General features: G+C 44.2%; 1 protein-coding gene across 21 annotated transcripts in view; it reads right to left on the bottom strand.

Annotated features, from left to right (window-relative positions):
* Nucleotides 1-21922, bottom strand: part of JADE1 (jade family PHD finger 1) — a 65780-nt gene extending 43858 nt beyond the window's left edge. For 3 of the 21 annotated variants that reach the window (XM_054683383.2, XM_063809853.1, XM_016952211.4), the window contains exon 1: nt 20056-20147. Coding sequence is in view for 2 of the 21 variants with exons in the window: in XM_063809855.1 (XP_063665925.1) it covers nt 19611-19629 (19 nt within the window). In the remaining 19 variants the exon portion in view is untranslated. Of the gene's footprint in view, nt 1-3493; nt 3513-14952; nt 18025-19610; nt 19729-20048; nt 20148-21172; nt 21544-21589 lie in introns of those variants that run through there. The other 18 variants (XM_054683380.2, XM_016952202.4, XM_016952203.4 and 15 more) reach the window with 12 other exon arrangements.
* Nucleotides 21923-27446: the final 5524 nt, after the last annotated feature.

The following is a 27446-nucleotide window of genomic DNA, read 5'->3' as shown; positions in this document are numbered from 1 at the left end:
AGCAATGAACACTGTACTGTGCTTCCTCACTACAGACAGATTCATATTTTATGCGTACATGTGGGGGGTGGGGTGGGGTTGTGCCTGGATGTGTGAATATTTACACTGCACTGGGCATGATTATGCTTCTCAGGCAAATTTTACTAAAATAACCCTAAAGGTGAAAGAAACAAAACAAATCGGGTAATGGGAATGCAAATGTCTCCTCCAGCCATCTCTAACCCCACAGATGGAACAGGAAGGAACCACAGACATTATACAATTTTGATCCAGACCCCTCCCTTTCACATTAGGAAACTAAAGCCAAGAAAGGTTAAGCAGCAACTTCCCCAAGGTCACGTTGTGGGAATGGAGCTTCTAATTCCAAATCCAACACTATTTCCACTCCACTTCACCTCAGCTCCCTTCAGGACAAATAGAACCAAATCCAGCCAAAATAAGAAGTCAGTTTGTACAAAGACCCAGCGCACCTGGCCAACTCCTCCCAGGTAGCTGATGATAGCAGAATTCTAGCACTACCCTCAAGTATGAGAAAGGCTGCATTTAGGTAAGAAGGCAGTGAACTGAGACGGAATGGCCAGTAATGAACTTATACAGATGGTCTCACGGTTATATTCACACTGGGCAGCTCTCTAAACAAATACAAAAAGCTTTTCCAAATTAAAATTACTGATCAACCTGACATCTTTAGGGCACTGGTCTGTCAGTTCAATGAATCCTAAAAATGAAAGGGAGCTTTTTCAAGTGAGAAAAAGTATGGTAGTCCATCACCTACCTACCCATCCACCCTCTCAGAAAAGTACATCCCAACCTCCTCCTCATTGGGAATCACAATATGTATGATGTGGTGTTAACAATGCAAATGTGGCTGGGCATGGTGGCTCACCCCTGTAATCCCAGCACTTTGGGAGGCAAAGACGGGAGGATCACTTGAGGTCAGGAGTTGGAGACCAGCCTGGCCAACATGGTGAAACTCCGTCTCTACTAAAAATATAAAAATTAGCCGGGCGTGGTGGCAGGTGTCTGTAATCCCAGCTACTTAGGAGGCTGAGGCAGGAGAATCGCTTGAACTCAGGAGGCGGAGGTTGCAGTGAGCCGAGATCACACCACTGCACTCCAGCCTGGGCGACAGAGACCCTGTCTCAACATACACACACACACATACACACAACAATAGAAGTGTGGCACATAGGAATGGTGTGGAGAAAAAAATGTGGAAAACCGGGCTGGGTGTGGTGGCTCACACCTGTAATCCCTGCACTTTGGGAGGCCGAGGTGGGAGGATCACGAGGTCAGCAGTTCAAGACCAGCCTGACCAACAAGGTGAAACCCTGTCTCTACTAAAAATACAAAAATTAGCCATGCGTGGTGGCGCACATCTGTAATCCCAGCTACTCAGGAGGCTCAAGCAGGAGAATCACTTAAACCCGGGAGGCGGAGGTTGTAATGAGTGGAGATCACACCACGGCACTCCAGCCTATGTGACACAGTGAGATTCCGTCTCGAAAAAAAAAGAAAAATGTGGAGAACCACTGTGATAGAACAAGAAAGCAATTTTAAAAAACCAAAGCTCCACTCTAAAAAGGCCTACAAAAGAGCAGTCAAAAAAGCCTAAACTCCCTTTTCCTTTGACTAGTCACTTCACAATTTATCACCCTCTGTTAAAATTGTATATAAGCCTTCAGGTCTAACTCTTTTTGGGTTTTTTCTCTTCGGTGAAGTCTCCTTCCCTTTACCCACATCTGGCACATAAAAATATCAGCATCAGTGAAGTTTGCCTTTTCTCCTGTAATGTCTTTTGTCATTTAATTCAGACTCGCATGAACTGAACCTAAAAAAGTAGATGAAAAGTTTTTCCTATACTACACTTAAAAAATGGATCTACACAATTCATCCAAATATTTAGGTCCCTAATCTATAATTGCAATATTTTATATTTTCTTCCTGAGAAACTCACCCAGTTAAAGTTTTTGTTTATCAATTGATTCTTCAAAAGCCATTAAAATGATGTACCAAGAGAAAGGCTGAACATAAGTCCTGATCAGTATGGGTCATGAGCTATATTATGGACACGCTTTACAAGCTGGGGTTTCATGCTGTAGGCATAGTCAAGTCCTAAAACCCACTCCATCCCTTTTCCAAAAGCCCCACTCACCCATAACCAGGCAATCTGCAACTTGGCCTGGGGTAAGCCCACTCCAGCCCTCAGGTTCCATAACCAAGAAACACCAGTGGTCCACTCCCTATTCAACTGTTTTCTCTGCCCTGTGTGTGCCAAAAACACCAACTGCAGACAGGTAAGCTCTCCAACCTTCTAGAGAATGCACCTCTGGGTCCCCTCAGGATCCAGCAAGAGGTAAAAGGGAAAAGGGAAAGGCAGAAGACCACTCACTCCTAACAGCTTCAGCTCCCCAAAGCCAACATTACAAAAGAGTGCTAAAAAAAATTAGTACCAGGCTGGTCGCGGTGGCTCACATGTGTAATCCTAGCACTTTGGGACGCCAGGGCAGGAGGACTGCTTGAACCTAGGAGTTGAGACCGGAGTGGGCAACACAGGGAGACCCCTATCTCTATAAAAAAATTTAAAAATTAGATTCACCTAATAGAGTAGCTTTTAAGAATCTTTTTGAATCAAAATGCTTACTTTCCAGCTTTCAAACACAACTCCCTGAGGAAGCACTTCAACAGTCACTAAATAAAGAACGCAAGCATTGGCCAAAATACAATGATGCACCTAAACACACATAAATACTCTCTTAAGCAAAATTATTCAAGTAAAAGAAGAGTAAAAATAGTATTTTCTTTCTAATGAAATCCATTTTCATCCGCCCTGAAGATCTTGAGTAATGAGGGTTTGAGAGTGCTGTATTTGCTTCTCCAGGGAACTTGGCACAGTATGGGGGTTAGTGCTCAGCAGAATTTCCTCCTCTGTGGCTCTAAAGTACTTAAACCTTGACATCAAGCTGATTTATCTCACCCAGGATGACTTACTGTATCAGAAAATCAAAATACATGTTACTATCTTTAAGCTACACAATACAGTGGTTGTATGCTGCAAACATCTGCCCCACTAAAAGCCAGCATCTGTATCATCACCTTTCCTGACTCTCAGGGCAATGGCTAATTACTAATCTAGACAGTAGTAGGATAAGTAATAATCAATTAAAATGGCTACTCACAACACCCCAAAGTAGCAAGAAGATATAATGGCACATAATGCAGCCGACAAACATTTGAATATCTCATATATTAGGAGGTGCTGGATGAAAATTACTAACCCTGACCTCATAGAGCTTCTGGCCTAGTTGAGCAGACAGGAAAACAACGGAAATTCACTACTGTTTGTGCCTGACAGTGGTAAATGCGGAGTTCTACAGGAATACAAAAGGTGGATAAGAGTCAGAGGAGGCTGATAAGACTGAGCTGAGTCCTGAAGAACAAAGAGGAGGTAGCCAGAAAAAGGGGCATGTTTGGGGCAGAGCACCATACTTACCAAAATATGTGTAACACAGCATATTACTCTGGGTAGCATCTTCATACACATCCTTTCTCACCTTATAGCCAATTGCCAAGGTTTACTGATTCATAATGTTATGACTCTCTAAAGTCCCCATATGCCCTGTGGGTTTGCCCTTCAACTACTTGTACCTAGAAAGCTTTAAACACCTATTCTCCAAACTATGATCTCTTCCCACTTCCAATTATTAAAACAACAAATTAACTACACCCCATGAGGCAACCTCATCAAAATACTATATGCAGATCTCTCCCTCCATTCCACATTACAAATAGGTCTAAGTCCAAACTGTCCAGCCAAAAATGAAGTTTTCTGACTTCTCACAGCTTTACTCAGGCATCTGTTCTAGCAAGCCCCAAAACCCAGAGCTTGCATTGGTTGGGCCAGGCTTCTTCCCTGAACACTCTGCTTTCTTTCAGTTCTCATTCTCTGCTAATGCTGCTCCTGTTGCTCCTTGCTCCCTATCCTAATCCCACCTCTTTTCTGGGGCTCAGCTCAAAGCCACTGACCACTCCAACTCCAAACACTTATATTCTGTACTGCTCAGTTCAACTTTCTTCCTCTTTTAGAACTTTTTCACCTTGCTTTTCAATGCACTGTTACCTTAATAGTATCACTGAAAAAAATTCCTCATGACACTTGTTAGAAATGGTAAAGCAGATTTTACTCAAGGGGGACCATGGTGGTAGGTACAGGGAACACTGCAATGGGATCTTGCAGAGGGGGATGGAGATTGAACCCAACTCAGATTCCAAAAGAGGTGGAGATTTATAACCAAGGAGGAGGGTGGGGCCAGTGGATAGGAGACTGACTACTAAACAGAAATATCAAGGATAAGGGGTTTATGGCTAATTTGATAGGATTATTCTTGAAGACAGGCCAGGATAAGATAGGATAGAGTGGTCAGATACCCAGGTGAAGAATTTTCCCTAAACTGATTTTAACAGGATTTTTGCTTCAACTGGATTCAACAATAATACAAAGAGAAGCCCAAGGTAGTGCCCATTCACGCGGAGGACCGGAGGAGCGTGACTAAAGTTTTGGTCAAAGGAGTCTTAGTCAGTATTCAATCAACTACTGCCTTGCATCATGACTTAAATGTTTCATGTGTGTGTCTCTAAAGATTACAGTAATTTCTGGAGAACAGATTCTCTCAAGTCAAATATGAAATAAACATAACATAGGGCCAGGTGCAGTGGCTCATGCCTGTAATCTCAGCACTTTGGGAGGCCGAGGCAGGCGTATTATCTGCATGCAATAGATTGAGAGGAGCCACTATGTGAAGTCTGGAGTTTGAGACAAGCCTGGCCAACATGGGAAAACCCCGTCTCTACTGAAAAAAAAAAAAAACACAAAAATTAGCCAGGCGTGGTGATGCATGCCTGTAGTCCCAGCTACTCAGGAGGCTGAGGCAGGAAAATCACTTGAACCCAGGAGGTGGAGGTTGCAGTGAGCTGAGCGTGTGCCACTGCACTCCAGCCTGGGTGACAAGAGTGAAACTCTGTTTCAAAAAAAAAAGACATAACAGAGAAGGGGGACCATGATGGTAGGTATAGGGAACACTGCAATGGGACCTTGCAGTACGGGACAGAGATTGAATCCAACTCAGACTGGTCAGAAACAAGGCCTCTCAGCGTGGCTACAATAGATGCCCTCAGAACTCTGGATCCAGTCGACACGGCTCACCCTGACATTCTGTCTACATTTCCTCAAAACTGATGCAAAGTTATCCAGCTTATAGGAGCCTGGAGTGTCCACTTGCCACGAGAAACATAATAGCTACAGAGACAAAAGAGCTAGTTAGTGGGCATTTGCGAGTTTGCCCAAAAAGAGGAAGACTACCTAGGAAGTTAAATTAAAAACAGAACACTGCCTGGAAAGGCCACTGGCCAAAGACCCTGGCTGGACCAGTTACTTAACAATCCTCTGGTGTCTCTACTCCACTCACTGCAGGAAGAGATGCACCAAGACAACTGAGCATCTGTGGCAGCTGCCGGAGAACCATCTCCTCAGGAAATGCAAACACAGGCTTTACCCACTGGCCCAAACCCCTATTTAGATTATACGCAGATCACTCTCTCCTTGGATCCCTTCTGTCATGTGAGTTAAAATGCAGTACATTAGCTAACATAATAATTTGAGGAAAATTTTATCAAGGTAGACGTCAGAGATATGGTGAACAAGATATGGAATGTCTGCACTGCAGGAGCACACAGTCTACCTGGAGGAAACATCAAATAACCAGACAAGTGGCTTCAGTGTGGTAAGTGCTATAAAAGTCACCAGATTACTGCTTACATGCACATGAGATAGCAAGGCACCTGAAAACCTTGAAATTTACATTCCTCTGACTGAAACTGGGAAAAATCTGCATGCAATAGATTCAGAGGAGCCACTATGTGAAGGAACCCATCCCTAGGGTGGCTCAGGAATTTGAGCGAACAAGTTCAGTGACCTGGGCGTGGTCATGACTGATGTGATGATTCTAAGAAAGAATGAGAACGTCATGGACAAGGAGAGAAGGACTTTTACAAAAGAATAAGAGGGCTGGGCACAGTGGCTCACGCCTGTAATCCAGGCACTTGGGGAGGCCGAGGCAGGCATATCACTTGAGGCCAGGAGTTTAAGACCAGCCTAGCAACATGGCGAAACCCCGTCTCTACTAAAAACACAAAAAGTTAACCAGGTTTGGTGGTGTATTCCTGTTGTTCCAGCTACTTGAGAGGCTAAGGCAGGAGAATCGCTTGAACTCAGGAGGCAGAGGTTGCAGTGAGTCAAGATCATACCACTGCACCCCAGCCCGGGCAATATAGCAAGACTCCGTCTCGAAAAAAGAAACAAAAAAAGGGAAAGGTAATTAAGAATTTGAGGATGTTTATTCAATGCTATTCCTGGGAAACAAGGACTGATTTGAGGAAAACAAACTGTCCAGTTACTAGAATTACTTACTCTCTGTGGTGGAACAGGGCCCATTTATCAGGGCATAAACTCTATAGCTATAATAAGGATTACACCCTAGTGATTTTAACTGTCTTATGGCTCATATGCAGAAAGGCTGGTTTCTCTCTCAAAGTATCAGTTTTATCTGCTGTTTCCATTTTTATTTATTTCACTCAAGAAGTTCTAGAAGGTACTCAATTAAAGACCGCTACATACTTTTATATATCACCCAATGCAATACTATGTATTAAAATAACCTACTGGATGAATGCCTTAGTTCCCGTACTGTTACCTTATGTTCACTCCACTTTATTGAATTTGAGATGCTTTTACTTTAATATCTAATTGACCTTTAACTGGAATAACTTCTCCTGTATTCACTTTTAAATTTATTGATGCCCTTCCATTCTGTCAAATAGCTAAAATCTAATACCTAAAGGTACTAAAGAATGTATTTTCAGAAACCAGGTGGTCTTATATAAAACTAAGTATTTTATGAGCTACTCCTTTCTCTTTTATTTTTTTTTGAGTTGGAGTCTCGCTCTGTCACCTAGGCTGGAGTGCAATGGCTCACTCAGCTCACTGCAAGCTCCGCCTCCCGGGTTCACGCTATTCTCCTGCCTCAGCCTGGGACTACAGGCGCCTGCCAACACGCCCGGCTAATATATATATATATTTTTTTGTAATTTTAGTAGAGACGGGGTTTCACCGTGTTAGCCAGGATGGTCTCGATCTCCTGACCTCATGATCCGCCCGCCTCGGCCTCCCAAAGTGCTGGGATTACAGGCGTGAGCCACCGCGCCCTGCCACTCCTTTCTGTTTAAGTTCACATAGTTCAAATTATTTTTTAAACACTAGGTACCTGATAATTTGATTCCTAAATTACTGAACATAGAATACTCCCCCCAAAAAGATACATTATATTCTTAATAATTGGTCACTTTTGTCTTCTATGGAATATACAGTTCTAAATACCCAAATATAATGACCTATAACTTCACAATAAAATCTGTCCACCTGCCCCTAAATGAATGTGAAGGAAACCCAGCTGGTTTCTTACCTCAGTTTTTAAAGTAAACGTTAATCGCTTAAATATGAAGTTTTCCAATTGGCAACATTATCTAATTCATATGCTCACAGAATCTAAAAATGCTACTATGACTATAACTCAAACACAGATTCTCAATTTAACTAAAGGGTTATATCTAGTCAAAAAAAAAGTCATACATTTAACTGACAAATAGCTTAAATCTTAAGCGTTAATGTTTTAATCTTGTCTAAATATCTCAAGCAAAAAAATGTGCTCTTTATAACGTCATACATCAAAACTTATTTAAGGAAAATGCTGGCCCAAGCTAATACAGAACCTCTGGAAGGAGGTAAAACTTACAAATATTCAGCTGACAAGTTTACATTAGCAATAAATAGCCACCTCCTCCAAAAGAAAAAAAATTATGATAACTGACCACATAATAAATAACTATAATATTTACTCTTAGGAGCATTACTCATAAAGCCCATGTACTATAATACATTAGTTCACTTTAAATTCTTTATAAGTTATTTTTGAACTCAGATTTAAAAACCAAGAAAGCATTTTTCAAGACTTTAAGGAATTTTAAATTTGAGTGGTTCTGAATGAATCACAAGCAGCTCTCATTTGCCAATTTATAAATAATCCAATCACTGCTTACGAGCTCTAAGGCAATCTATTAAACCCCTTCCAGGACTCTGTAATTGCTGACTCAATTAAGAGTCAGCAACTGAATAAGAGCAGCTATGACAAAACATTCCAATCATTTGTACTTGGAATGTATTTTTTTAACTTCCCTTGACATGGGAGTAAATGAATTCACAACCAAACAAAAAAGGCAGTCAGTCACCATGGTCTCCAATCTTGAGCTTTTATCCTTATTTCCATCTACTCAGAATTCTTTTCTGTTAGATCTAAATGCTCAGATGTGGAAAGATGCCCAAGACATATTAGGGGAGAAAAACAGGCTAACTGCAGGGAAAAAACCCAAAATATAAGACCATTTATATATAATAGGAGGAGAGAAAATACCTACAGCAATTGCTTGTATATTCATAGAACATTTCTGAAAGAATATAAATGTTCATAGTGGTCATCTCTGAGAAATGTGACCAAAGGGTTCCAAGACAGACTGAGTTGGGAACTTTTCCTCCTCTTTATGACCTTTAATATGATTTTAACTTTTTTTTTTTTCTTGAGACGGAGTTTCACTCTTGTTGCCCAGGCTGGAGTGCAATGGTGTGATCTCGGCTCACCGCAACCTCCGCCTCCCAGGTTCAAGCGATTCTCCTGCTTCAGCCTCCCTAGTAGCTGGGATTACAGGCATGTGCCACCACGCCCAGCTAATTTTGTATTTTTTTTTTTTTTTACTAGAGATGGGGTTTCTCCATGTTGGTCAGGCTGGTCTCGAACTCTGACCTCAGGTGATCCACCCGCCTCGGCCTCCCGAAGTGCTGGGATTACAGGCATGAGCCACTGCACCTGGCCATGATTTTAACTTTTTACGATGATTGTGTACTACACTTATAATAGTAAAGATACTTTTTTTTGAGAGACAGAGTCTTGCTCTGTCACCCAGACTGGAGTGCAGGAGTGTGATCTCTGCTAAGTGCAACCTCCGCCTCCCGGATTCAAGCGATTCTCCTGCCTCAGCTTCCCAAGTAACTGGGACTAGAGGCGCACACCACCACACCCGGCCAGTAGTAAAGATTTATTTCTTCCCTGCTCTTCACTATATAAAAGACCTGGAAGCACAACTTCTTGCCCCAGTGCAAAGCACCAGCCTATAACTAACGAGCAACCATCAATAAACTATGTATATGCCACCTCTTTCCTGAGATGCAGTATCAAAGAATTGTCTTGCTTTAAAAGAATATCTGATGCAAAGGTGCAGAAGAAAAAAAAGAGAAAAGGTAATAATGCCATAAAATGCTATTATCCCCTATTTGCTTGATTAGGTCATCACATACTTCAAAAGCTTAAGTTTTTGAAACAGGTAAAAACAGCCAACATTAGAAGGAGGTCACTTAAAATATATGCAATAATAATAGAAAAAAACTAACCCAGACAAGAAAATTAGGGTTTAAACTATACACAGGCTGGGCATGGTGGCTCATGCCTGTAATCCCAGCACTTTGGGAGGCCGAGGCGGGCCAGATTACCTGAGGTCAGGAGCTCGAGACCAGCCTGGCCAACATGGCGAAACCCAGTCTCTACTAAAAATACAAAAATTAGCCAGGCATGGTGGCAGGCACCTGTAATCAGGTTGGTGGTCTCAAACCTAGCAGCTACTCTACTCGGGAGGCTGAGGCAGGAGAATCGCTTGAACCCAGGAGGCGGAGGTTGCAGTAAGCCGAGATCATGCCACTGCACTCCAGCCTGGGCAAAAAGAGTGAGATTCCCTCTCAAAAAAAAAAAAAAAAAAGAAGAATCCATTTCAACTCCTTATCCATTTCCACAGTAGTGCTACTTTGGAAAAAATTTAAAAAGGCTATGTTCAAGAGGTAGCTGGCAAATATGCCATTCCTTCCACCTATGGCAAGGCATGGTTGACAAATTAGGTCATTCTTTTCCACACCCCCAGGCATATATCTTCAGAATCCTCCTTAACACAGTGCTATCACCAAGAGAGATAAAGCCCATTTGCCCTATATGTCTTATTCCGCGTCTCAGTTTTCTGACAATTTATCAGGGAAAGCTAGGGTCAGATTAATCTCTTCAGAATATACAAAAATGAAATGTTTATTTTTTAAAGCATTTCACTGAAATCAGGAGTTTGTGTTCCATTCTGCCTTGGGGGTCTCTGAACCAGGTACTAATTTCTATAATACAAACCTACACACTTCATGTCAAACTCTAAAAGCTCATTAGACACTTTAGGAAAACCAAGTGCTTCTGAATGAACGAAGGTAAGAATAAGCATGAGAAAGGATTCTACAACCCATTATTCCATCCTTGGTGGAGTAAGCCAATAAATGCTAAATGTCTACAGGGTAATTTTAAAAGATTTTTAAATGCTCAAACCAGATGTTCTTATACAGGATATACAAATCAGCTTCTGCAGAAACCAGACTCCACCAGCTAATGACAATTACACTGTGCACAGATTGAAATGCAGCTGTTTTTCAGGAACTTTGTTCCTTGATTATACCCGGTTGTCAGAAACTATCCGTTACCACTAACAATGTTAAGTCACCAAAAATTTTTAAAGTACTGTTTTAAAAAAAAAAAGAGAGAGACTCCCAATGTTGTATATTTGAAAACCTAGATGACACACTTGACAAAAACAACATTTACACAATCATCCAAGTTACATATGAAAACAAACGTTTCATCACAATTGTACAAGCCTCGTTATTATGATCATGGAAACCTAAGTTGGTCTCAAACCTAGAAGCAAGGTCTAGAAAGCACTCTCTGAGGCTGAAGTCTCAGTCTCACAACGTAGACTCTGCCTACAAGTCTCACAACACAGATTGTGTCTAGAAGAAATCTTCCCAAAAGAAAGCCGGGCGTGGTGGCTCACGCCTGTAATCCCAGCACTTTGGGAGGGTGAGGTGGGTGGATCACTTGAGGTCAGGAGTTCAAGACCAGCCTGACCAATATGGTGAAACCCTGTCTCTACCAAAAATACAAAAATTAGCTAGGCATGGTGGCACATGCCTATAATCCCAGCTACTTGGGAGGCTGAGGCAGGAGAATTGCATGAACCCAGGAGATGGAGGTTGCAGTGAGCCAAGATCATGCCACTGCGCTCCAACCTGGGTGACAAAGCAAGACTCCATCTCAAAAAAAAAAAAAAAAGAAATCTTCCCAAAAGAAACCCATAAAATCATAATTAACTGCAGAGCTAGAGAGGATTTCAAAAACAATTTAAAATAATTTAATCCACCTTTCCTACTTTTAAAGAGGAGTACATGGATTTCTGCATGTTTATCAACTTGCACAAACACACATAAGTAGATCTAGTGCAAAGGCAGTGGAAGAACCAAAGACCAGTTCCCCAGGTGGGTGGAGGGGCACTCTCCTGTGCCAGCCACCTCCTCCCAGATTCCTGGACTATGGGCTTCTTCCTCCTGGATGTACACTGGGATTTAAAAAGAGGTCATGTGAATGACTAAGGCCATGATACGTTATCAGAGAGCAAAAACTGAAAATGTAATCAATGAACAACAGTCTGTTAACTTGAAAACTGAAACACAGATTCATGGCAAGATGGTCACAAATGCCATTCATTTTGCATAGTGAAGCACACAAAAGGTAAAGCTGGAAGAATGTGTCAGCAGTTCCTTAAACACTACCACAGGAGTATGAGTTCTCCCGGAGTGGTAGGCATTAACTTCTGATTGCTGTGACACATACACCCTACTTGACATTATCTCCCTCTGTAGTGGAACCCAATCTTATAATACATATCCTCTTACACAGGGCTTCTTAGCTTGACCCCCCCGGAGGGTGTGAGAGATGACCAAGGTATTTGTTCTTACACATTTTATCCTCAAAAGGGATCTAGGATCAGAATCCCAGCTACTCCAGAAGCTAAGGCAGGAGAACTGCCTGAGACCAGAAGGTTGCTGAGCCGTGATCGTGCCACTGCACTACTGCCTGAGCAGCAGAGAGCCTGCCCCCCCCCCAAAAAAACCACCATTGCACTCCAGCCTGGGCAAGAAGAGCGAAACAAAAACAACCCACAGCCCTCAGCGTAGCCAACTACCTCCAAACAAACTTCTAATTTCAACTTGTATTTTCAGGTTCCTAGAAGGGAGCTCAGCCACCAGCAGAAACAATCAAGTAGCTGCTGTGTCTTACTATAAATCTGGGGAGGCCAGGGAGTGATGGCCAAAGTGGGCAGAACCTTTGAGCTCAGGAGTTCGAGAACAAAGAAACATAGCAAACCCCATCTCTACAAAAAATACAAAAAACTAGCCAGGCCTGGTGTGGGATGCCTGCAGTCCCAGCTACTGGGGAGGCTGAGATGGGAGGATCAAGTGAGCCCTGGAATTTACACCACTGCACTCCAGCCTGGACAACAGGGTGAGACCCTGTCTCAAATCAATCAATCAACCAATCAGGGGTCAACAGCCTGTTTCTGTATGGTTTTTGAGCTAAGAGTGATTTTCACATATTGAAATGGTTGAGGGTAGAGGGCCAAAGAACATTTCATGACATACGAAGTTCATAAAAATTTTACATTTCTATATCCATAAATATCACATTCACATTCATTTTGCCCATGGTTGCTCTGGCACAATTGCAGACTTGAGCAGTTGCGACAGACCATATGACCCACAAAACCTAAAATATTGACTACCTGGCTCTTTACAGAGAAAGGCAACTGATCTGTCCTATAAATCAACCGATCAGTAGTATGATGTTTATAAACCACCATTATGCGTGTTTAGTTCAATGTGAATCAATTACCAGGTGCTGGACAAGCACCCGAAAGCTTACAAAATTAAGGATCAGACACAATCACTCCTTAGGAAGTCCCTAACTATGGCCGGCCATGGTGGCTCACGTTTCTAATCCCACCACTTGGGGAGGCTGAGGTGGGTGCATCACCTGAGGTCAAGAGTTCGAGACCAGCCTGGCCAACATGGTGAAACCTCGTCTCTACTAAAAATACAAAAATTAGCAGGGCATGGTGGCACACGCCTGTAATCCCAGCTACTCGGGAGGCTGAGGCAGGAGAATTGCTTGAACCCAGGAGACAGACGTTGCAGTGAGCCCAGATCATGCCACTGCACTCCAGCCTGCATAACAGAGCAAGACTCTATCTCAAAAAAAAAAAGGAAGTCCCTAACTAGAATAATCAAAAGGAAGGCATTGAGGAGACCTCTAAGCAACTTAAATAAAGGCCACAGTAAAACCAGTGGGTTTTTCTCAAAAGAAAACCCCTGAGGCTCCTACTTGGAGCCAGTGTACACAAGTTTTAAAAACTTCTAACAAGCTTCTTATTTGATTTTCAAGTTAATGACCAATAAGCAGAAAAATCACTGTTCTCAACAGGCATTTTAACTACAATACATGGTAACAGTGGCAGTAAAAGGATCACAGAGAAATCATAAAAAGAAGTCACCAGAATTTAAACACTTAAACTAGAATCCAAGGATGTGCTTAAGGAAACACTCATGTTTTCTGGGGGAGAGCTTCCATGGGTTTCAGTTTCAAGTGTCCCCAACTTAAAAAGTTACAACCACCAACACTCAGCCTCTATATGTTAAGTGCATCATGGCATTTCCACATGGAAATAACTGATGCTCATAAAGATTATGACAAAGAGTAATCAATAAAAAATTTAAATTGCATTTAGTGTACTTTGTGCTAAATTAAAGCAAGCCATGAAGTTCAACCTCAAGCAACTTGCTAATAACATTGCTATTTCTTGTTCCTTACCCTGGTGTAAGTGGGAAACAAACAAACAAAAAGATTATTTTATGCCTCAGTGTGGACCCACACCACTGAAATCTTCACTTAAATTAAGTCCTTATAAACTCTCATGGAAGATGCCATGAATTCTCAAATTAATAAAATCTCCTGCACAGGAGACACTAAATGATCAATAGTTTAAAATATTACTGCCACCAGCCACACAGGTGCACACTTGTAATCGCAGTTACTCAGGAAGCCAGGGCGGGAGGACTCAGCTCTGGAGTTCAAGACTAGCCTGGGCAACCTGAGCAACATAGTGAAACCTCATCTCTCTAACAAAAAATACAGAGAGACAGATGTCAATTGTGAGCGCTTTCGAAGTAATAGAAAACTGGCCAGTCACGGTGGCTCACACCTGTAATCTAGCACTTTGGGAGGCCGAGGTAGGTGGGTCACTTGAGGTCAGGAGTTTGAGACCAGCCTGGCCAACATGGTGAAACCCCGTCTCTACTAAAAATACAAAAATTAGCCAGACACGGCGGCATGCGCCTGTGATCCCAGCTACTCCGGAGGCTGACTCACTTGAACCCACTGCAGTGAGCCGAGATCCCACCACTGCACTCCACCCTGGGTGACAGAGCAAGAACCTGTCTCAAAAAAAAAAAAAGAGAGAGAGAAAACTGTAGTTTACTTCCCTCAACAAGTAAGCCCAAAAAAATCTAAGGTTTTAAAAATTAACTTTCTTCAACTGCTCTCTATCACATTATGTCCTACCTCTACCTGAAGAACTAAAGGCAAAAAGTAAATACTGAATTTGTTTTAGAGTAACCAAAATTTGGTCACTGAACATTTACTGTGTGCACATCGTACACTATGGGTCTAAGGGATTAAACATAAAAATACGTGGCCCCTTTCCTAGTGATAAAGGCTTTCCATTCCAAGTCTGGTAATCTTTATGTTTGTGCTTTGAGGTGAGGAAAGGATCCTTAATAATCATTCAAGTCCTGGGCTAGGAAAGGCCCCATCATAGCCAAAGTTTTTAGCATCAATTTCTTCCATTCTATTCCATGACACCCAACCTTAAACTTACAAATTGTCACTTCTATGTGTAATTAAAAAGGCCCTCCAAGGTCATTTTCTTGCATTTATTAGGAGAGCAGAGTAACTTGCTTCATCAGGGCTATGAACTGCAAAAAAAGAAAAAATAAAAATAATGCATACACCCTCATGATCACAAACCAAAGTTTTCATATGAGAAATACACTAGGCAAAGGACAATAGACTCAATAGACTCAATTAAATCTCAACTTCTGAGATATTACATTCCACAAACATAAAAAGAATTGTCGAGATTGTAAATACATGGTCATATAAAGTGCTGCAAGGACTTGAAAACGGAGAAAACAGATTTAAGACTTTTAAGGAAACAACTTACCTGTCTCAGGAATTAAAATACTTCCCTAATTTAAGATTGCTGATACCTTCTAAGAAACCAGAAACTCCAAGCAAACCCACCCTTCATGTTTATAAAAAAAATAAAAAAAGTATTGTTGAATATGGTGCCAATTCTCTAAAGGCTTGTACAAGGGAGGAAATAAGTTTAAACGTGACGTAACTTTCACTGTTTTAACAATCAAGCTAAACCTCTTAATGCCAACCCAAATAAAAAGCAAGGTGTGTTCGCTAATATGTCATATTTCCCTCTATAACTGTTTTATAAACCTCACAGGAAAACCAGTTTTATAATGCAAATTCTGACAGACCATTAACTGTAATGCTGTAACAGGTGCCCCATAATACTAAATGACAGGGAAGAGCTTCACAAACAAGAAAGTAAAGAAGCAAGCAGAACTGTGACAGATTCCTATGCCTCCTCTTCTCTGACCAAACCCTAAAGAGACAGGATGTAATCTGTGTTTGATATCTTGATGTTTACTGTTCCAACCACCTCAGTACTGAAACACAAACATCTGATAAATCTTTTTCCAACAAGTCTGTGGAAAGTAACATCAAGCAAGCAGATGATCTCCAAATCTAAGATTTCCAAATTACAATAAATACCATTTGGATTTCCTGCTTTTTTAAAATCCAGGCAACTTTATTTCCAAAGGCTTGCCTCCTCAGTGTCAGATATTCTGTCAAAAAGTTACTTAAGATTGCCAGGCACGGTGGCTCACGCCTGTAACCCCAGAACTTTGGGAGGCCGAGGCAGGCGGATCACGAGGTCAGGAGATCGAGACCATCCTGGCTAACACGGTGAAACCCCGTCTTAATGAAAATACAAAAAAATTAGCTGGGCATGGTGGCGGGTGCCTGTAGTCCCAGCTACTCTGGAGGCTGAGGCAGGAGAATGGCGTGAACCCGCGAGGCGGAGCTTACAGGGAGGCAGAGCTTACAGGGAGGCGGAGCTTACAGGGAGGCGGAGCTTACAGGGAGGCGGAGCTTACAGGGAGGCGGAGCTTGCAGGGAGCCGAGATCGCACCCCTGCACTCCAGCCTGGGCGACAGAGCAAGCCTCCGTCTCAAAAAAAAAAAAAAAAAAAGTTACTTAAGACTAAAATCGACTTAAGGGAAACAACCAAATGCAAAAAATGGTCCTTTATTAGGCAGTGGTTTAGACAAAGCTTCTCTATTACATTCTGGGGCTAAATGGGGAAATCTGGACATGTCACAGTAATAGATTATATTAAAACTAACCAAGCTAGCTGACAGAAAAAAAAAAGGTCCTCAGAGCTGGGTGCGGTGGCTCACGCCTGTAATCCCAGCACTTTGGGAGGCCGAGGCGGGTGGATCACCTGAGGTCAGGAGTTCAAGACCAGCCTGACAAACATGGTGAAAACCCGTCTCTACTAAAAATACAAAAAATTAGCTGGGCGTGGTGGCGGGAGCCTGTAATCCCAGCTACTCAGGAGGCTGAGGCAGGAGAATCGCTTGAACCTGGGAGGCATAGGTTGCAGTGAGATCCCACCATTGCACTCCAGCCTGGGCAACAAGAGCAAAACTTCATCTCAAAAAAAAAAAAAAGAAAAAATCCTTACAGATGGTATATTCATGTATCTCATTTTTATTAACACACACATGCACATGCATAGAAAATTATCTGAAAAGTAATACAGTAGTCATCTATGGATGGTAGCAATTTGTTTTTATATTTGTTTCCTTGTATTTTCTAATTTTCAAAAACGTACATGTAACACTACTTGTGTAATAACTTTTTAACAGCTCCTTAAAGTCAAAAATTAATATCGATCACGTGCCTACTATACGTAAGACGCAATGGAAATCTGCTTTTACTCTCACCTAGTCCTCCAAGTTTGTTTTTTAGGTCATCTTTCTTCCCCAACCCCCTAGGCTAAGCAACAAAACACATTTCCTCAAACTCCAATAGGTTTTCTCCCTCTAGTTTCACCCAGACACACATACTTTTCATTGCTGTCCCTGTATAGCTACTCTTTCAACCTTGATAACTAATATAAGCACAGCACTGGTTTACAGGCAGAAAACCAGTCAAGTGAAGCGGGGAGAACTAAGAAGGTGGGTTTTTTTTTTCTTTTAAATGAACACATATCTACCTTTGTTAAAGCTAAAATATATGTGCAGCCAACCCAACTTTTACTAGTAAGCAGTCTGTACTCTTAAAGGTGGAATCAAGTTCAAGTTCTACCTTACTTTCAGACACTCCCATTATCTCTGCTAAATAGGGACCAAAGGAAACAGCAGGAAACCTAACACTTAAACAGCTTAAAATTATATTTATTCTACACATTAAAATGACAATGCCAAGTAAAAGACACTTATAGAAGTATCCAAACTTTGAAGAAGACAGGAAAATACCAAGCAGAAAGTCATCTGATTTACAAGTGACCGTAAGTAGGCTGGGCGTGGTGGCTCACGCCTGTAATCCCAGCACTTTGGGAGGCCGGGGCGGGCGGATCACGAGGTCAGGAGTTCGAGACCAGCCTGGCTAATATGGTGAAACCCCGTCTCTACTAAAAATACAAAAAAAAATTAGCCAGCCGTGGTGGCACGCGCCTGTAGTCCCAGCTACTCAGGGGGCTGAGGCAGGAGAATCGCTTGAACCCAGGAGGCGGAGGTTGCAGTGAGCTAAGATCATGCCACTGCACTCCAGGCTGCGTGACAGAGCGAAAGACTCTGTCTCAAGGAAAAAAAAAAAAAAAAAGTGACCGTAAGTAAATGAGACTAAGATCTTTGGGATAAAAGGACAATAAAAATTCTGGGTTGCATGTACTTGCTAAGAGTGTTACTCACAAAACATCCCATTTAACTCCCCCCACGTATGTTGCCCACCTACAACAAATTATTACATCAAAAGTGTTGACTCAATGCAAGTATGGACATATTGAATGCTTCCTTTCTCCACCTTTCTCCACCTGTGATTAAATCTTGATCAGTTGCGATATGATCAAAATGCAACTTACTATAAAATCTGTAACCACTGGGGAGTCACTACCTAAATCAGCTTTCAGGGAAATAATTTCCCTCTATCTTAAAACTAGTTCATTAGCTTTGAAAGGTATTAGCCTTGAGCTACAAGTAGCAAGAGAGCTAGCCTTCATGGCGGGTATTATAAAAAGGAAAAATAGTTCAGCTAATAAAAAACCTTTGGGAAAGAACCCCCTAAGCATTCCCATTAATGGAAACCTCAGATCCTCTCCTACTTTCCTAAAAACGTAGCTGTCTCAGGTCATTCACTGCAGCTGTCATTTTACAAAAGAAAATGTAAATTCCCTCTTGGCCGGGGCAAATAGAGGGCGACAGCCCCTCGCCCCTGCCGAAGTAAGGCAGGGCGCCAGCCCTCTCGTTACTAGAAGGCAAGCTAAAGCTCCTTTTAAACGGTCTCCGGATGACGACGCATTCCTAACGGGTTTCGAAGGCATGTTTAAATCGCCCGCTTTTTTGTTTGCTTTCAGCATTCACCGGCGCCGGGACTGCGGCCGCCCCCACCCGCTTGGGGTGGGAAACCTGGGGCCAGCGGAGCCTGGCGCGGGAGGAAACCTGGGGCGAGGGGAGACCCGGGACGCGCCAAGCCGGGGTTGAGGACTCGAGAATAAGGAGCTCTAGTGGGAGGGTGGCGGAGTGAGAGGGAACGTGAGAAGGCTAAGGATCCCAGCAAGGGGGGCACCCCGGGGTTGTGGGGGAGCTCGGCCGCCGCCCCGCAGCGGCGAACGCTCCGCGCGGCTCCCGCCGCCCGCCGGGGAATGCGCAGGGCCGCGGTTCCGCGCGGCGCCGCCCCCTCCCTCTCTCCCAATCCTCCTCCTCCTCCTCCTCCTCCCGAGGCGACAGAAACAACAGCGCGGGAGGAGGGGAAAGTAACTCCCGGCACCTCCGCCGGAATTAGCCCCGGTGCAGTGATGACACCTTCTCGTGGCGCAACCAAGCCCCGCTCCCTCCGCAGCGGCGTCCCCGCCGCCGCCGCCCTCTCCATTTGAAAGTGGCCACCCCTCGCCGCCGCAGCTCCTCCCGCCCCGCCGCCGCCAGCTGCACCAATCCGCTCGGCCCCAGTTGCAAATCAAACGCTCCCTCGCGTCCAGAAGCCACTTGCGCCGCTGGAAACGGCCGCGCCGTCCCCCTCCCCGAGTCCCTCCGGGGCGGCACCTTCGGGCTGGGGCGGGCGCGCCGGCGAGAAACGGTTTTAAGATGGGAGCGGCAGCGGCGGCGAGGAGCTCCGAGCGGGCTCGGCTCCCGCTCCCGCTCCCGCCCCCAGACAGTTCTGGAAACTGTGTATCACCTCTGTCACAGGAAGCCATCCGGCGAGGAAGGCGGCGCGGAACCAACAAACAAACGCCTGCGGCCGCCCGCCGGAACCGGCGCGGGGACCGCGTCGGGCTTCGGGCCGTTCCCGGGGCGGGGGCGCGGCGGCCACCCCCGCGCCGCGGGCTTTGTGCGGGGCGGGCGCGGCGGGCCGGGCGTCCCCGCCCCCGCAACCCCCCACCCCGGCCCGGGCGGCGCAGCTGGGACCGTTAGGTGACGCTCCGGCCGCGGCGGAGAAGCAGCGCCTCGGCCGCCGCCCGCCCCCATTTCCACACTGGGCCGCCTCTCCTCAAACACCAGAGGCGGGCTACAAAAGTTGGCCCCGGGGCCACCCAGCACCTGCCCACGTGCCGCGGAGGCTCGCTCCCGAGTCTCCCCCGGTTCCCTCCCCCGCCGCCCTCGGCCGCCAGGTCACCTATTACCGGTGGGAGGGGAGAGAGGCTGCTATTTAAACGCCCGCGGAAGTTGAGGCACCCCCACTGGCGGGTGCCGTGCACCTGCCTCCCGCCGCCGCGCTCCGCCACTTTGAGCAGCAGCCGCGTCCTCAGCCCCGCCTCCTGCCCGAAGGCGGGCGGGGGGGAGCGGGAAGGAGGTGGAAGGGATCGAATTTCTCCAGCAAATGGGACCGTTCCGACAGGATTCGGTTCCCCGGTCAACATTCCACATTCCATCCCTCTCCCGCATTTGCAAGCCAATGCCGAGCAACCCGGAAAGCCTGCTGGCTACCGAACAACAGCCCCCAACTCGCAAACACAGACTCACAGGCACAAGACACGTGCACTGAAGGGCTCTGCAACTTGCAGTCCCGGGGTACACACTACACGTTCATTTAAGGAAGCAAGGAGACCAAGAGGCCCCACCCCCACAATGTGCAGATGGTGCCAAAGGTTGCAATTTGCAATCCCCTTTAAGTTCACGATTAATCGGTACTTTGCTCTACCAACGCCAACTCCTACCCCATTTCATCGATTAAGGGGTTTTACACTTTACAAGCAGTCGCGCTGTAAGTAAAAGATCTGATCACTGGAAGCCCAGTTCGGAAGAATCTAATTGCCAAACTGTCCCTCCACCCCCACCCCCACCCCCCTCTCACTGCCCTTGAATTGATGCAATGAATATTTTGGACATGTGGTGACGCGGTGACAAGAGCCAGGGCTGCGGCCACCACACACAGATGTACCTACGCACACCTATGTTTGGACAAATACAGTCCCACCACACACACGGTCTCACACACACTGGATTCATATATGTACGCGAACCTGCGTTCTGCCATTGCCATCTGTCTACCAAGTTGCTACTATGCTTTCCACTTTCATGCAGCCTAATGCACTTTGGCTTTCTAAAAAAAAAAAAAAAAAAAAAAAAAAAAAAAAAAAACCTATAAACTAAAGCCAACTTAAACTGGGCTTCTGCTCCTAAACGCGTTTAATTGATGATTCACCTGAAAACCGCATGTTCTTCGCAAATCCAAAAGAAGAAATAGCTCTAAGTCTTCAGCCCCCCAAATTTGAAAAAAAAAATCATAATAAAACTTACTGATCCAACATAGATCAATTCTCAGGATCCAAAAATCATCCTCTCCTCCTCCTCCGGCCCCCGCCCCGGCAATGCCCAAGTTACTGGTGGGATAGTAACGCTGCGCTCAGCGGCTGCCTCCCTCCCTCCTCGCTACATATCGAGAACCCAATCTTTTGGCGCCATATTAATGACGTACTATATTATTTCCACTAGGCAGCGACCTTCGGCATTAAATTACTCCCGAGAACTCCCGAGCAAAGCAACAAAACCATCAAATATGGCTGAGCCTCTCGGCTCGTCCTGCAGCCGCCGCCGCCGCCGCCGCCGCCGTCGCCGCCGCGGGACCGGGACGCGCACACGGACCCACACGCGGACACGCGCGGACACACGCGCGGCGCGCCCACCCCGCGCGCCCCCCGCGGCCCGCGCGCGTACCTGCTGCGGAGGGGTTCGGCCGAGGCGCTGGGCTGGGCGCCGCTCGCTCGCTCGGAGCTGCATGAGTTCGGGCCGCGGCGGGCGGGGAGCCGGGCGGGCCCCTGCTCTCGCCGGCGCGCACACACCGGGCACTCGCGCACGGAGGCACTCTCGGTCTGGCGTTTGGCTTGTTATGGAGGAAGGACTATGTGAATCAAACTCATTTCTGGGTCACTGCTGCCACAGGGGGGAGCACTTTAATCCCTTGCCAAAACGAGAGGGTGGGGACGGGAGGGCGGAGGGAGCATGCGGGGAGCCCGCGGCGCTGGGGGCTCGGTCCCTCGTTAACTCTTCGCAGCCCTAGCCGCAGCCGGCTCAGCCTGCGCCAGTAGGGGCTCGCAAAGAACGGCACTGTTCAGCTCTTAGTCTCTTTCCTTACTTCACCCACCTTGTGAGCCTAGAAATTCTTGAGGTGTCTCCAAGCAGGGAAGTGGGTTTTTAAATTAGCCCCTTCAAACTGCTGTCCCAGTTTCAACTCTTGTCTGACATCTAGAAATGGATTCTTTCAGAATAGTTTAAAATTACGTAGATTAAAATATGGCTATTAAGATGTGTCATTTGGGTGAAAGGTTTTATTTTTAGGCTGAGTGGCAAAATAGTTGTTTGTAGTAACAGTTTTAGGGAGTTGCACATTAGGATGACATTTTTAAATAGAGATAATCGAATTCTGAATAACATCTTTACCTAAATTTGTATGGAAGTGATCATTGCAAATGAGCATTAATTCATTAGAAGATATTATTTATAAATTGACACCACTTTATGTTACACATTACTACAGAATTGGACATCTTCTCCCAAATATGAGGAGTGAGCCTAATGCTAAAACTAGAATTGCAGACTAGTATCAGATCAGTCATCGGAGATTCATTTGGGGGTATTTATGTGTAAAAACGAGTGGTTACTGATTTTCTGCAGAAGACAAGCTTGCTTTTTCATATAGAGGGCAACATACTTCTTTCATGGATTCATCTAGGGAAATAGAGGGGTATATGGCATTCAACTTCAATAAGAAAAAAGTACGGATTAAAAACTCCCATTCAGGCCGGGCGCGGTGGCTCACGCCTGTAATCCCAGTACTTTGGGAGGCCTAGGTGGGCGGATCACCTGAGGTCGGGAGTTCAAGACCAGCCTGACCAACATGGATAAACCCTGTCTCCACTAAAAAATACAAAATTAGCCGGGCATGGTGGTACATGCCTGTAACCCCAGCTACTGGGGAGGCTGAGGCAGGAGAATCGCTTGAACCCGGGAGGTGGAGGTTGTGATGAGCCGATAATGCGCCATTGTGCTCCAGCCTGGGCAATAAGAGCGAAACTCCGTCTCAAAAAAATAAATAAATAAATAGGAACAGTGATCACTAATTACAAAATTGAATATCGAACCCAAAAGGCATATGTGTCCACCGGAAGAATCTTTCTGAATATATCAGGTTTGATTTCATGTAATCCCACACCAGCCCAACTACCCACATCCAGACCCACATCCAGAACGTTATAATCTGATAAATGCGACAAAACAAAACTAATTGAGCCTTTCAGTTATTTTTCAGAAAACAAAGTAAGCCAGTGGAAATCCTAAGTACTGTATATGTCCTCTCCTGTTTCGCTAATGAAGAGTAGAAAGACTCCCTGCCAGTCCTATTCATGTGTTCACTTAATCCTGTTCAAAGCGATCACACATGTAAAGCACTGTGTTAACTATCATTATTACTATTCTTAGTATTGCTCTTCAGTTATTGTTATTTTTACTGGTTCACCTTGCACATACTCTCTGTAGAAGTTAAAGTACACAGGCTTTGTAGCCAGACATGGCTGGATCTGGCTCTATCAGTTAGCAGTTTGTGTACCTGTGGGATAAAAGAACTTTATCTGAGCCTCAGTTTCTTCCCTGGTAATAAAATTAAGTTAACAGCTGGCCCCTAACCTGAAGGGTTGTTAAGAGGAATCAGGCAACCTCATAACAGTTCAGGAGTAGAGGCCCTGGCAGTAGGAGGTTGTCCACTCCCTCGGCCATCACTCAACTCCTTCTTGGTTTTCTCTCCATCAAAAATTGCAACTTTTCTAAACTCCAAACAGCTTACTTCACGCATTCATGTTAAGAAAATTTTTGCCGACCGGGCGCGGTGGCTCATGCCTGTAATCCCAGCACTTTGGGAGGCAGAGGCGGGCGGATCACGAGGTCAGGAGATCCAGACCATCCTGGCTAACACGGTGAAACCCCGTCTCTACTAAAAATACAAAAAATTAGCCGGGTGTGGTGGCGGGCGCCTGTAGTCCCAGTTGCTGGGGAGGCTGAGGCAGGAGAATGGCGTGAACCCGGCAGGAGGAGCTTGCAGTGTGCCGAGATCACGCCACTGCACTGTAGCCTGGGCGACAGAGCGAGACTCTGTCTCAAAAAAAAATTTTTTTTAACTCACATTTGCTGCTTACTCTTTTATTTGCTTTTTCTATCAAAAACATCAGGCACCAACGAAAGTATTGAATAAAATGGATGACAAAAATAAAGGGATAAAATGGCACACAAACTCCCCACACTGACACATTGAACAGGAGTGAAGGTGCCATGTACAGAGTCTCAATTATGCCGTGGCTTCAGAGTACTCATCCACTGAAACAGTGCTATGTGCTATAAATAGCCCTGGACAAGAAGTCAGGAGACTCCCACCAACTCCCAATATGACTCTTTGGGCTTTAGTTTCCCCACTGAGATGATAGGAAAAATAATGTCTAAGGCCCCTTTCTCTTTAACATTCAGTCATTTCTGATTTTCTTACCAAACTTAGAAACGTGATGATTATTTGAAGAAATGGCGGACAACTTGAATCCATAAGGAACATGTAAAAATATTTTGTCATCAATGATCAGCAGTTGGCATTTCTTAAATAATAGGTGTCTCTTGCCATCAGACCACAAAGGAAACTCCTATACAACCTATTTCTAAAATGGGAAAGGCAATGATATGGTTTGCCTTGCGGCAGCACAGATAATACAGCCTAGAATAAGAAGTACTAAGCTGGCAATTAGGAAAGCGAGTTTCTGATTCCACTCTGTCACTTACTGTCTTACCTTGCCAAATCATTCCGGATCATCATTTCCTAGTCTCTGGAATAGTTCTTTTTAATTCACACCTTATTATCAGAGATGAAAAGACATTCAACAAAATAGCTACAAGGTACTCAGTGTAATAGAAATATCAAGATTCTAGTCTTTCCTGTTCGTGATGATAATTACAATTCTATATATCCTGTACATTCTGCTGTAGTCATAAACAGTTTAATTATTTTCTTCCATAATAATGGGTTTTTATGAAATAGAAATTTGGATATTTATATTCATATTCCTGATTTTGAAACCAGACTTGATTAAACCTCTGAATGTTTACTTAGTCATTTCATTTCATCTACTTCTCTGTAGGTAAAGAATTATAAGGCCTTGATAAGAGATTCAGAATTGTTCATATTTGAAATGAAGGGATGCATACACTAAAGTCCTGTATTATCTCATTCCTTTAGGGAAATGAGCAAGAAATTCTTACTGGCAAATACCACTGTCAGTTGGTATACATTCCAACGAGATAATTTTTTTTTTTTCCAAGATCAGGGTCTCACTCTGCCACCCAGGCTGGAGTTCAGTGGTCCCAACATGGCTCAGTGCAGCCTCCACCTCCAGGGCTCAAGCAATTCCCCCACCTCAGCCTCCAAAGTAGCTGGGAACACAGGCATGAACCACCACACCTGACTAATTTTTCATATTTTTTGTAGAGACAGGATTTCACCGTGTTTCCCAGACTGGTCTCAAACTCCTGAGCTCAAGCGATCCGCCCTCCTCGCTCTCCCAAAGTGCTGGGATAATAGGCGTGAGCCATTGCGCCTGCACCCAGAGAGAAGAATTTTTTTTTTTTTTTACTGTAAAAGGGCAATCTTGGATAAAATGGGTTGTATCCTAAAAGTTTATTTGCATGTACTTTAATTTTTTTGGAATTTTGTGCCAAAAATGTCTTGTTACTAAAGAGGGCTTAGATTGTTGTTTTTAAAAATAATTCTAATAACTAAATGATAAAAAATAACTTTTTATTTTTCAACCAGGCGTGGTGGCTCACACCTGTATTCCCAGCACTTTGGGAGGCTGAGGCGGGTGGATCACTTGAGGTCAGGAGTTTGAGACCAGCCTGACCAATATAGTGAAAACCCATCTCTACTAAATATAAAAATTCACCGGGCGCGGTGGCTCACGCCTGTAATCCCAGCACTTTGGGAGGCCAAGGCAGGCGGATCACAAGGTCAAGCGTTCAAGACCAGCCTGGCCAACATGGTGAAACCCCGTCTCTACTAAAAATACAAAAATTAGCTGGGCGTGATGGTGCATACCTGTCATCCCAGCTACTTGGTAAGCTGAGGCAGAAGAATTGCTTGAACCTGGGAGGCAGAGTTTGCAGTGAGCTGAGATCTTGCCGCTCTACTCCAGCCTGGGTGACAGACCGAGACTCCATCTCAAAAAAAAAAGAAAAAAAAAAAAGAAATTACCCAGGCGTGGTGGCGCATGCCTGTAATCCCGGCTACTTGGGAAGCTGAGGCAGGAAAATCGCTTGACCCAGGAGGCGGAGGTTGCGGTGAGCCGAGATTGCACCATTGCACTGCAGCCTGGGCAATGAGAGCGAAACTCCATCTCAAAAAAATAATAATAATAACTTTTTATTAACTTTTTTGAGTAATATTGTATGAGGGAGGGATGTAGTTCAAAGAGGAATAAGGACATATAATTCTTTTTTGTTTTTTAACACCCCTTGTCCTAATGTATGGTACATATAATTCTGAACAAGAAAAGTTGAGAGCCACAGTCAACACCTATCTGAACTCCGTGACACAGGAGATGAAGGGTAAGAGATTAGGACTAGAATTCCCTGTCTGACCTGTTGGTGAAGTCACCAGTCCTTAACAACATTTTAGCTCCTCCAGGCAGGTCATTACAACCTCCAAATATATGGAATATTTGTTTCTTGTTGGTGTCAGTACCAACTAAATTACTTTCTTCTTGAGATTCTTTCTTCCCCTTCTTTTTGTTTTCCTTTGCTTGCTTTTCATTTTGGTTGTTTTAATTTTGTTGGTTTCCATACTTTTAGTGAAAGTAAAAATGTCAAAGAGAAGTAAGTATGAAATGGGATAACAGGAGATAATTCCACCAGATGGAAATGACCAAAGCTGAGGAGGTTCAAAATAAGTAAAGCTCTTCCCTAATCATGAAAGGAATACATGATAATGAAATTTTGAAAATTTAGAAAAATGAAGTAATAAAACTCAACCATATGGATAACTATTATAAACATTGTCCATTTTTTGGTCTTTTTTCTATGCATTTTTCCTAAAATTGGAATGATGCAACACATTCCATTTTACATCCTTCCTTTTCACTTACATCTTTCAATTTTTCCATTTGGGTATTAAATACTTTTATGCAATGTTTGTGCATTTCAGGTCTTTGACCCCCTCTATGTTATTATACCTTCCGCCACAGGTTACTTTGGCTATGCATTCTCATAGCTACTCTCCCTGGGCCTTGTCAACTACTGGAAATTTCTGCCATCTTTATTATCAAACTCAAGTATCTCCCATTTTGACCACTACCTTTCAGATTTCCAAAGTCTATACATCCCACCTTACCCTTCTTTTTATCTGAAAGTCCTCTGATCTACCCCTCCAGCCTTTTCTTACCAACAACAGAACGGATGTAACTCATAAGGTCTCTAATCAGCAGCAGCACCTGAGAACTTGTCAGAAATGCATTATTTCCAGCCCCAACCCAGACCTACTGAAACAGAA

This window comes from Pan troglodytes, chromosome 3 (assembly GCF_028858775.2).
Source record: "Pan troglodytes isolate AG18354 chromosome 3, NHGRI_mPanTro3-v2.0_pri, whole genome shotgun sequence".
In the NCBI taxonomy this organism is placed as follows: domain Eukaryota; kingdom Metazoa; phylum Chordata; class Mammalia; order Primates; family Hominidae; genus Pan; species Pan troglodytes.
This window is presented reverse-complemented; position numbering and strand designations above follow the sequence as displayed.